Source organism: Scyliorhinus torazame, chromosome 1 (genome assembly GCF_047496885.1).
Source record: "Scyliorhinus torazame isolate Kashiwa2021f chromosome 1, sScyTor2.1, whole genome shotgun sequence".
In the NCBI taxonomy this organism is placed as follows: Eukaryota; Metazoa; Chordata; class Chondrichthyes; order Carcharhiniformes; family Scyliorhinidae; genus Scyliorhinus; species Scyliorhinus torazame.
This window is the reverse complement of record NC_092707.1, coordinates 395171510-395184099: the sequence shown is the minus strand read 5'-3', so window position 1 is coordinate 395184099 and position 12590 is coordinate 395171510. Positions and strand designations below refer to the sequence as shown.

The 12590-nt window shown below is 45.3% G+C and overlaps 1 protein-coding gene across 1 annotated transcript in view; it reads left to right on the top strand.

Annotated features, from left to right (window-relative positions):
* Positions 1–12590, top strand: part of ints9 (integrator complex subunit 9) — a 58431-nt gene that overhangs the window by 11700 nt on the left and 34141 nt on the right. Inside the window, exons 3-5 of the mRNA XM_072513265.1 lie at positions 1117–1177; positions 6877–6939; positions 8456–8595. Of these exons, the coding sequence (XP_072369366.1) occupies positions 1117–1177; positions 6877–6939; positions 8456–8595 (264 nt within the window). The remainder of the gene's footprint in view (positions 1–1116; positions 1178–6876; positions 6940–8455; positions 8596–12590) is intronic.

Below are 12590 nucleotides of genomic sequence, written 5' to 3'. Positions count from 1 at the left end.
TTAGAGGGAGGTAAAGAGTGCCAGTGAGATCTGGAGGAGTTTATGTGTGGTAACATGAACGGCACCAGCAAGTGCATGTACCAGCACAAAATGGGAGGCCGGACGAATAGAGCCATAGAATTGGTACAGTGCAGAAGGAGGCCCATCGAGTCTGCACCAATCCTCTGAAAGAATGCCCTCCCCATAACCCCACCTAACCTGCACATCTTTGGACTGTGGGTGGAAACCGGAGCATCCGGAGGAAACTCTCTCAGACACGGGGAGAACGTGCAAACTGCACACAGACTGTCACCCAAAGCCGCAATTGGACCTGGGTCTCTGGCACTGAGAAGTGTCAGTGCTAACCACTGTGCCGCCCATTGTTCTATATAACCTCAGATGAGAGTGGGGAATAGTGATTGTCAAACAAATCAATATTGAAGTAAAATAATTTCAAGTATCTGCATTGGGCTGGAATTCCTACAACAGAAATAATGGAAAATCTCTGCAATTTCTAGTCACTCCACAATCAACATACAGTGACCAGTGATCTGGAACCTGGAAAAGGAGAAAGGGGCCGGTGTGTGAATTTCTGTGGCTTCTAGCATAGTGTACAATGCTAATTGTGATTCTGTGATTGGACAACACCTACTAAACCTGGTTGTGTGAAGAACTGCACTGAAAAGCATTTTTAGATTATTAGTCAGGCTCGCAGTGTGGCTCCCTTACACATGCATGGGAAGACATGTATATTCACACAGTGGGCCCTGTCCTTTGCAGACAAAAAGGAACATGTTGACACATTGCCCCTTTTCCAACAAAACAGAAGCTTGGGTAATAGCCATTCCCTGGCTCATCCCCCAAGGCAATCAGTCAACCTGCTTAGTTTGAATTGGAACAAAGCTGGGCAGTTACCTGTTACATGGTGCATCACCAATCAGAGTCCACTGGCCATCCAATCAGCACTGTCTCCCCATGCGGTATAAATTCTTATTGCATTATAGTTGACAAATTCTTGCAATCTATTCCGGTGAATGCAAGCTTTGATAGCGAGTCTTTTTTTTTCATCATGTCGATGAAAATAGGTAGATTGGGGCAAAGGTTTTTTTTTAACCATGTTTGTTTTTTCTCTCCAAGCCCAAGACTTTCTAAGCTGCCAGGCTGGATTTCAAAAGATGGAAACACCATGCTTGAAAAGGTATGATCGAACGGAAGCTATTTACTGTACAAATGTGAGAAATCCACCCTGAATGCTGGTCACAATTATTCACACACTTCTGCAGGAAACATTTTTGTCTTTCTTAATTTGGGTGAGAAGATTTGTTATTTCTCTCTCTCTCTCCATCTCTAGTGCTCTCGCTCTCCCTCCCTGATGTCTCCTCTGATGTATATCATTTCCATTAAAGTGTGTTACTATCCAGTTGGAGACCACTAAAATAGACTACGTTTGAAATCCCACTTACCCACTTGGAGAAGTTTTCACGGGCTTCCATGGTTTTAAACATGTCCCAAAGTAAAACAATCTACAATACCCATCTTATACTCTAAACTTCAAAATTCACATGAGATAAATATGAGTTAAAAGGAAAACTGGGACGAGGACCTTTAATGAGGCAAAGGAAAGGGGACAACTGCCCCCGACTATGTCTGAAGCAACGATATCGCTTCTCTTAAAGAAGGAAAAGGACCCGCTACAATGCGGGTCCTATAGACCTATTTCCCTCCTAAATGTAGATGCCAAGATCCTGGCCAAGGTAATGGCAATGAGAATAGAGGAATGTGTCCCGGGGGTGGTCCACGAGGACCAAACTGGGTTTGTGAAGGGGAGACAGCTGAACACGAATATACGGAGGCTGTTAGGGGTAATGATGATGGCCCCACAAGAGGGGGAAACGGAGATAGTAGTGGCGATGGATGCCGAGAAAGCATTTGATAGAGTGGAGTGGGATTATTTGTGGGAGGTGTTGAGGAGATTTGGTTTTGGAGAGGGGTATGTTAGATGGGTGCAGCTGTTGTATAGGGCCCCGATGGCGAGCGTGGTCACGAATGGACGGGGATCTGCATATTTTCGGCTCCATAGAGGGACAAGGCAGGGATGCCCTCTGTGCCCATTATTGTTTGCACTGGCGATTGAGCCCATGGCGATAGCGTTGAGGGGTTCCAAGAAGTGGAGGGGAGTACTTAGAGGAGGAGGAGAACACCGGGTATCTTTGTATGCGGACGATTTGCTACTATACGTGGCAGACCCGGCGGAGGGGATGCCAGAAATAATGCGGATACTTGGGGAGTTTGGGGATTTTTCAGGGTATAAATTGAACATGGGGAAAAGTGAGTTGTTTGTGGTGCATCCAGGGGAGCAGAGTAGAGAAATAGAGGACCTACCGTTGAGGAAGGTAACAAGGGACTTTCGTTACCTGGGGATCCAGATAGCCAAGAATTGGGGCACATTGCATAGGTTAAATTTAACGCGGTTGGTGGAACAAATGGAGGAGGATTTCAAGAGATGGGATATGGTATCCCTGTCACTGGCAGGGAGGGTGCAGGCGGTTAAGATGGTGGTCCTCCCGAGATTCCTCTTTGTGTTTCAGTGCCTCCCGGTGGTGATCACGAAGGCTTTTTTAAAAAGGATTGAAAAGAGCATCATGGGTTTTGTGTGGGCCGGGAAGACCCCGAGAGTGAGGAAGGGATTCTTACAGCGTAGCAGGGATAGGGAGGGTCTGGCACTACCGAGCCTAAGTGAGTATTATTGGGCCGCTAATATTTCAATGGTGAGTAAGTGGATGGGAGAGGAGGAGGGAGCGGCGTGGAAGAGATTAGAGAGGGTGCCCTGTAGGGGGACTAGCCTACAGGCTATGGTGACAGCCCCATTGCCGTTCTCACCGAGGAACTACACCACAAGCCCGGTGGTGGTGGCTACACTGAAGATTTGGGGACAGTGGAGACGGCATAGGGGAAAGACTGGAGCCTTGGGGGGGACCCCGATAAGAAACAACCATAGGTTTGCCCCGGGGGGAATGGATGGGGGATATGGAATGTGGCAAAGAGCACGAATAACGCAACTGAAAGATCTGTTTGTGGATGGGAAGTTCGCGAGTCTGGGAGCGCTGACCGAGAAATATGGGTTGCCCCAAGGGAATGCATTCAGGTATATGCAACTGAGGGCTTTTGCGAGGCAACAGGTGAGGGAATTCCCGCAGCTCCCGACACAAGAGGTGCAGGACAGAGTGATCTCAAAGACATGGGTGGGGGATGGTAAGGTGTCAGATATATATAGGGAAATGAGGGACGAAGGGGAGACTATGGTAGATGAACTAAAAGGGAAATGGGAAGAAGAGCTGGGGGAGGAGATCGAGGAGGGGCTGTGGGCAGATGCCCTAAGCAGGGTAAACTCGTCGTCCTCGTGTGCCAGGCTAAGCCTGATTCAGTTTAAGGTATTACACAGGGCGCATATGACTGGAGCACGGCTCAGTAAATTTTTTGGGGTGGAGGATAGGTGTGCGAGGTGCTCGAGAAGCCCAGCGAATCATACCCATATGTTTTGGTCATGCCCGGCACTACAGGGGTTTTGGATGGGGGTGACAAAGGTGCTTTCAAAAGTAGTGGGGGTCCGGGTCGAACCAAGCTGGGGGTTGACTATATTTGGGGTTGCACAAGAGCCGGGAGTGCAGGAGGCGAGAGAGGCCGATGTTTTGGCCTTTGCGTCCCTAGTAGCCCGGCGCAGGATATTGTTAATGTGGAAAGAAGCCAAGCCCCCGGGGGTGGAGACCTGGATAAATGACATGGCGGGGTTTATAAAGCTAGAGCGGATTAAGTTCGTTCTAAGGGGGTCGGCTCAAGGGTTCACCAGGCGGTGGCAACCGTTCGTCGAATACCTCGCAGAAAGATAGATGGAATGGAAAAAATAAGGCAGCAGCAGCAGCCCAGGATCGGGAGAGGGGGGGTAGGGGGGGGAGAGGGGGGGAAGAAGGGGGTGTGGGGAGGGGGGTGTGGGGAGGGGGGGTGGGGTGGGGGGGGGGGTGGGGGGTGTGGGGGGGAGGAGGGGGGGTGGGGGGGAGGGGGGGAGGGGGGGGAGGGGGGGGAGGAGGAACCAGAAGGACTCTCAGGGTTGTTAATATATACTGTATAATATGTATAGATCGTTGCGACAGATAATTATATATTGGACTGTAAAATTATATTTTTGGAGAGTGTTACTTGTGATAAGGCAGTTTCATTTTTGTTATTTATTATTTATTCATTTTTTGTTTATAAAATAGGTCATTGTTATTTGTGTTGTTATAATATTGTGTAAAGGATGCACAATGTACTGTGTTGGTTGACCAAAAATTTTCAATAAAATATTTATTAAAAAAAAGGAAAACTGGGGGAACACACCACACTGCACATTAAATGGCAGATGGGACAAAGTCAGATCCCACAGATTTTTCAGCAGCTCGTCCAAACGCCAGTGACCACTGAGAGTCACAAAATCTCGTTAAAATTTGTTATATATGTGGGCTATTAGGGTAGCACGGTGGCGCAGTGGTTAGCACTGCTGCCTCACGGCACCGAGGTCCTAGGTTCGATCCCGACTCTGGGACACTGTCCACGTGGAGTTTGCGTGGGTTTCGTCCCCACAACCCAAAGATGTGCAGGCTAAGTGAATTGGCCACGCTAAATTGCCCCTTAATTGGAAAAAATTAATTGGGTACTCTAAATTTATTTTTAAAAATATATGTGGGCTTTTGTCATTGTGTGCAATGTCTCTTTAAGAACAGAGTCACGTGGCTTATATGACGTCATCGGCTACTTCCCTGGCTTCTGCAGGAGGCTAGTGTCAAACCTTGTACAGTGAAGACCTACTCAATAAACCTCTGTTAATCTTGCATCAAACCCACATGCTACAGCACTCTATTTCTTTTGTATTGTTAGTCTAAAGAAACAACAGTTTACAAAAAGAAAATAGGTAACAAGGAACAGATCAGAAGAAAGAAAAAAAAACTTTTGTTTTTAAAACATGGCTGGAGTGGAGCAGCTTCAACAGATCAATTGATCAACTGATTAACAAAAAGTCAGAAATCGCTGGCATGGGAACCGATAAGGTTTTGGGGCAAAATCTCAAAGGAAGAGCCCGTACTGATTTCAAACCGGCAATTTGAGGAGTTTTGCTGCGGGGCTTGCGACGTGCAGTACAGCAAGACCCACTGAGATAGTGCAACGCAGAGCACAAAAGGTCATCATAGCTTGCATGAAAGTAAAGCTGGTGCAAGTTAAAGCTGTTACAAATTGGTAATCGACCTGGAATGAACTAGACCACTGAATTAAGTGGATGGATAGAGCATTCTGATACCGTGAAAAATGGTGGAAAATATTGGCGCAATGGGACCTTTTGATGACAACTAATTGGAAATCATGTTCAGAGAGATTCCATTATTATATTTTAGCCAACACAATATTGGAAGAGATTAAGGCCACTGCATTCTTAAGTACAATCAGAAGCAAAACTTTTAATTTGCTAGGAAGCTTCGTTCAGCCTGAGCAACCTGGGGATAAGACCTATCACGAACTGGTGACAATATTAGAAGAGCATTATTCACCAAAGCCCTTTATTATTACGGCGAGATCTGGATTTCTTTGAAGGAATCAGCTATAAGGCTATATTGCGCAGTTCTTTGCAACCCTCGAGCAACTTGCAGAGTTTTGTAAATTTGGTGATTCATTAGACGACACAATTGGAGATCACTTAGTGTGTGGTTTGAAAAATTAACCATTCAAAGAAAGTTATTAATGGAATTAATCTAAGCCTGAAGATTGCATTAGATGTTGCCATTTCAATGGAGCTCACGGCTAAGGAGGCTTCTCAGCTTGGAACAAGCACGAGGACCAATAAACTGGCTGCTTCCCAGAAGAGGTCGGCCCGGCAACAGATGTGTCATTGCTGTGCAAGAATGGGTCATTTACAGGCTGTTCGCTGGAGCAAGACAGCCAGTGTAAAAAATGTGGCAGAACTGACCACACAGCAAAAGCTTACTGGAGTAAAATAACTTCTCCAGAGAAGAATGCTCAAAGGAATACATCAAACTCATTCAAAGGAAGAAACAAAATGAATTCAACCCAAAAAAATTCACAATGTGGAAGAAAAGAATAACAACCACAATGAAACTAAAACCATCCATTCTGATGAAGAATTAAAGTTGAACGTGCTATCAGTCCAGCGTGAGTCTCACCGTTTTTGCCAAAGTTGAATGGGAAACCTATTAAAATGGAGGTCGATACCAGGGCTGCTCTCTCCCTAATTCCAGACTACTAAGACATGTGGAAACAGGAGTGTTGGAACCCGCCACCAGGAGTACCTGTCATGAAACAGGATGGTATAATTTGTATCTGCAGAGATTTTAAGACAACAATCAATCCAGCACGATGTGTGAATCAATACCCGCTACCATTGATTGAAGATTGGTTCGCAGGCCTAGCAAGAGGACAAAGGTTCAGAAAGAGTGACCTGTTGCAGGCTTACCTGCAAATGAATGTGGCAGCTGGATCTCAACACCTACTCCTTAGTTCCTAGAACACTGCAGCTGGAGTACGGTACTCGGGGCTTTTAACAAGACAAACACAGGATAAGTTTGGCCCTCGATGAGATCTTGTAGATCCTCATCTTGTCGGACAGCACAGTAGCCATTGTAGACTCGAGAGAGGTGCAGTGTAGACATGGAGTGACTCCATCCCTATAGTGACGTCACTGAGCACACAAGGTAAAGGCGGAGATTAAGGATGCAACTTTGGGATGCTGGTCACGGTTATTCACACAATTGTGAATTGGGGACTCTGAATACTGCACACATTTTACCTCTCTCATTCAGAAACCATCAATAATTATTTGTTTTAAATGGCGTTAATTTAATGTTTCAATTGTAGGAGCTGAAAGATTGCGCTGGGCGAGTGTTCGTTGACTCTGTACCAGAATTCTGCCTACCTGAGGTAAAAAAAATTACATTGTGACTTTGCATGAGAAAGAGCAATCATTTGATGTTCGTTGTGGCACATTATATTCGATTGGTGTGGTTATGTCCAGTAGCAAAGTCAGTGGACTCCCATTCATACTGGGACCTCTGGCAATAAAATAATGGACTCCCATTCACACTGGCATCTTTAGCAGTAAGGATTTCTGTAGCTTGCCATTCATATTCACATGCCAATTTACCCAGAGGGTGTTGACGGTCTGGGAGGGTGGTAGAGGCGGATTGCTTCACATCCATTAAAAAATACCTGGATGAACACTTGGCACGTCTTAACATTCGAGGCTATGGGCTAAGTGCTGGCAAATGGGATGAAGATTGGAACATCAGGTGCCATAGGCCAGTCCAGACGGGCCAAACGGCCGTTCCTGCGCTGTATTTTATGTGATTCTGTGATATGATTAACACTGTCGAAGGTTACAGAGAGTTGCTGAGGTATGTCGATCCTATTGGTTTTCAATAGGAGCATTGAGTGGCATCACATGGGATATACAGCAATTGGGATTTGTTGCACTTTGGAGATTATGGGTAGCACAGTGGTTAGCACAGTTGCTTCACCGCTCCAGGGTCTCCGGTTCGATTCCCAGCTTGGGTCACTGTCTGTGTGGAGACTGCACGTTCTCCCTGTGTCTACGTGGGTTTCCTCTGGGTTCTCCGATTTCATCCCACAGTCCAAAGATGTGCAGGTTAGGTGGATTGACCATGCTAAATTGCCCTTGGTGTTCAAAAAGGTTAGTTTGGGTTACGGGGATAGGGTGGAGTGTGGGCTTAGGTAGGGTGCTCTTCCAAGGGCTGGTACAGACTCGATGCGCCGAATGGCCTCCTTCTGCACTGTAAATTCTACGAATGGCATGCATTCCTTGGGTCAGGCACCTGAGGATCAATACCTGGCCAGTCTGACGTTGGGACAATGGTGAAAATGACTGGAGCTGCTCTGAAAAGCGGGAGCTTCACCCTCACTAATCATGCTACCAGTGACAAAGAGCGAAAGGAACTGGGTGGTGGGGGCCCCATTGTTTTTTTTTCAGAACGATAACATTTTTATGCACAGTCATTAGGAGAGTGCATTTTCCCACTGGGATCTCGATTCGAGGCATTGAAATTGTTGTGACCCCTCAGTGGGAGCTGAGACAGCAGGAGTGGGGAGCAGGGAGAGATCTGTGAGAGCAGGGGGGCAGAATTTTTAATCTTTCAGCGGGAATCAGGCCTGAAAGATTGGCCATTTAGGCCAAACCCACCATTAAAAAAACTACAAGGATTTAAAGGGACCTCACAGCTGTTAACATTCAGTCGGATCACTGCGGCAGCCATTCCAACCCCAGAATCTCATCTTGTGAGCCCCAGTTTGGGAAGCCCCGTCTTAAACATTCCTTCCTTCCTTAGGCAGAGTATGCAAACGGTATTGTGCCCTTTGCACTGAGTGTTTGTTTCACTTTGTAGTTGCGTTCTTCTAAAATGCTTTGTGACCTCCACTGCAGACTGAGTTGCTGGACCTCTCTACTGTGGATGTCATCCTGATCTCAAATTACCACTGTATGATGGCATTGCCGTACATCACAGAGCACACTGGCTTCACCGGGACAGTATATTCCACCGAGCCCACAATGCAGATTGGAAGGTAAGCACTCCCGTGGGGTGTTTTAAAAATGATTTTATTCTTTCTCCCCTCCTTTTCTCATTTTCTACCCTCCCCTTCTCTGCTGACGGTGCTAACCCTGGTTGGAGTACTATTCTACGTGCATGGTTTGCCCATTGGTAACTCTCTCAAAAGTGGCTATTCAGGTGTCAACCTGCAGGGTCAACTTATTGTTCCTCTAAAGGTCAATGTGCACAGAAGGCTCACCATTACCAAGTTGATACAATTTTAAAGGGGGTCCCAGAGCAGACGGGAATCTGGGGGTGTTCTGCTGAAGCTGGCAGGACAAAGCACTTTACAAAGCCTGTGTGATCCTGGGCTTTATAGATACATAGCTTCAGAGAGTACAAACGCCAAAGAATTATGATGAACCTTTATAAAACACTAGTTTGGCTGGCATTTTATGTCCCATTCTGGGTAGCACACTTTTTAAAAAATATTTAGAGTACCCAATTCATTTTTTCCAATTAAGGGGCAATTTAGCATGTTCAATCCACCTAGCCTGCACATCTTTGGGTTGTTGGGGCGAAACTCACGCAAACACGGGGAGAATGTGCAAACTCCACACAGACAGGGACCCAAAGCTGGGATCGAACCTGGGACCTTGGCGCCGTGAGACTGCAGTGCTACCACTGCGCCACCGTGCTGCCCTGGGTGGCACACTTTAGGAAAGATGTGAAGACCTTCAGAGAGGTTGGATGCGCGATTGTATGCAAGGTTGAGGGTTTATAGACCAACTGGAGAATCTGGGATTGGTCTCTTTCGATCAGAGAAGGCTAAGAAGCAATTTGATAGAGGTGATCAAATTGAAAGAAACACTGTTCAGATCTGCAAAGGTTAGTGGTAGGTCAGAAGATTGGGCAAATTTTAAGAACCATAAATAATGAGTTTAAAAAAAGATAAAGTGGGAGAAAGGTGAGTATGAGGGAAAGCTAGTTAGTAATTTAAAAAAACCAGATGGTAAGAGTTACAATAGGAAAAGGGTAACTAAAGTAGCATTGGTCCTCTCGCGAGAGGGCCTGGGGAATGGTCACAGAAAACAAGGAAATGGCAGAGACAGTGAACGCGCATTTTGTCTATCTTCACTGTGGATTACTTAGAAAGCTTCCTAAAGACAGTGGAAAATTGAGAGGCGAATGGATGGGAGAAACATAAAAATAATTACCATCACTAGGGAATAGTTGCTGGGAAAACTATGCGACCTAAAGGCTGACAAGGCCCTAGGATCTGATGGCCTGCATCCTGCATGGGCAGCACGGTAGCACAGTGGTAGCACTGTTGCTTCACAGCTCCAGAGTCCCAGGTTCAATTCCCGGCTTGGGTCACTGTCTGTGCGGAGTCTGCACGTTCTACCCGTGCCTGCGTGGGTTTCCTCCGGGTGCTCCGGTTTCCTCCCACAGTCCAAAGATGTGCAGGTTAGGTGGATTGGCCTTACTAAATCACCCTTAAGGTCTAAAAGGTTAGGTGGGATTACTGGGTTACGGGGATAAGGTGGAGGCGTGGGCTTGGGTGGGGTGCTCTTTCCATCGGCCGGTGCAGACTCGATGGGCTGAATGGCCTCCTGCACTGTAAATTCTATGATCCTGGAGGTCTTAAAGAAAGTAGCTACAGAGATAGCAGATGCATTGGTTATAACCTTCCAAAATCATTCCTTTTGAGGAAGTGACAAGCAAGGTGGATGAAGGGGGGGAACCTGTAGATGTTATGTACTTGGATTTCCAGAAAACATTTAATAAGTTGCCACATCAAAGGTTCTGCACAGCATAAGATTTCATAATGTCGAGGGTAACATATTAGCATGGATAAAGGATTGGTTGGCTCACAGGAAGCAGAGAGGCGGGTAAATGGGTCTTTTTCAGGTTGGCAAGCTGTAAAAATGGAGTGCCACAGGGATCAGTGCTGAGGCCTCAAATATTTGCAATCTGCTTAATGATTGAGCTTCCACAACCCTCTGGGGTAGAGAACTCCAAAGATTCATAACCCTCCGTAAAGAAATTTATCCTCGCCTCAGTCCTAAGCAGCATCCCCCTTATTTTGAAATTATGGCCCCGTTTCTAGACTCCCCAAATCAAGGGAAACATTTTATCTGCATCTACCCTGTCTATTCCTTTTAAGTATTTTGTAGGTTTCAGTGAAATCGTCTCATTCTTCGAAGCTCTACAGAATACTGACCCAATTTGCCCAATGTCTCTTCATTGGACAGTTCTGCCATCCCTGAACAAGTTTGGTGAAACTTCATTGCACTCCCTCTATGGCAGTACTATCCTTTCTGAAGTCATGAGACCAAAATTGCACACACTGCTCTAGATGTGGTCTAGCCACAATTGAAGCAAGACCTCACGACTCCTGTACTCAAATCCACTTGTGATTTAAATGCTAAGATTCCATTAGCCTTATGATGAATGTAGGAATTTCAGATATATTGTATTATAAGTATTTGGTGAGGAAAGGGTTAAAAGTCTAGGTGAGAGTGCTTGACTGCTGAAATCCTGCTTTCAAAATTGCTTGGGTTGAAAGACAACAAAACGTTTGGGAGCCAGAGCACAGTTAACCATTGTAAAAAGCTTGGGCAAATCAACTTGATGAGATGATGTCATTGCTGGGTGGAGCTAAGGCGTCAAGCTTTTTGAGAAAGCATTTTCACTTCAGTTTTGTTCTGGATGAAGCTGGCACTGCAAATCAGGCTTCGCTCTCTGCAGTTTAGTTAAAAAGAGATCAACAGGCTTTAAAGCAGTGCAGACTTGTCTGAGGACGAGGGGAAGCTGAAACAAGCCAGTTGAAGAAGCTTTTGAAGACATGCAGCCAGAATTCCTGACAGGAGTCAGATCTTTTCTGTAAAGCAGTGTCGAAAGGTCTTTTTCTCAAAGAATATCTCTGTAAAGCAATTTTATTCCTCTGTGCCATTGGTATTTAAGGTGGATTGAGACTGATCTGGTTTATTTTCTTGTTGTTTAAGTGGGAATAAAGATAGCAATTAAGGATATTGTATCCACTGTATTGAGTAGTATTGTTTAAAGGGTAATTGTAAGCAATATCTGGTGTGATGTTAAAGATTTTAATATTGTGTTAGTAATAAAGTTCTGTTTTAATATGGCATATTCCTATTTCTTTGTGCAATCATTCCTGGGGTGAAGTATCGTTTCCTCACAAGTCTTATGAAATTAAAATCAAGTATTGGTGTTCTTGTTCCATATCATAGCCACTGTTGGGGTCTGGTCTGGGATCAGAATAGCCTTCCTCTAGCTTTCTGAACCTACATGCTAGCCTTCGGTGACTTATTGACCAGGACACCCTGGTTCCTTTATAAATCTGCACTTTCCAACTTCTTATCATTTAGGAAGTCTCTGCACATCTGTTCTTTCTACCAAAATGTATTACCTCACATTTTACCACATTATATTCCATCTGCCATGTCCTTGCCCACTCAATGTGTCAGTCAAAAACCTCCTGTAGCCATTTTACATCTTCCTCACAACACACATTCTCGCCTAGCTTTTTATCAGAAAGCTGGTTAGCAGACAGGAAGAAAAGAGTTGGAATAAATGTGTCTTTTTCCAATTGACTAGTGGGGTACCACAGGAATCTGTAGTAGGACCTTAACTGTTCACCTTGTATATTAATGATTTAGACGAGGGAACTAAATGCTATTATCTCCAAATTTGCAGATGATACAAACTTGGGTGGGAGGGTGAGCTGTGAGGAGGATGCAGTGATGCTTCCGTTGGATTTGGACAGGCTGAATGAGTGGGTATTTGCATGGCTGATGCAGTATAATGTGGATAAATGTGAGGTCAGCCACTTCGGTAGCAAAAATAGGATGGCAGATTATTATTTGAATGGGTATAAATTGAGAGAGGTGGATATTCAGCGAGACCTTTGTGTCCTTGTGCATCAGTTGTTGAAAGGAAATGTGCAGGTACAGCAGTCAATAAAGAAGGCAATTGGTATGTTGTGTCATGTGAGAGTACCTTTAAGAA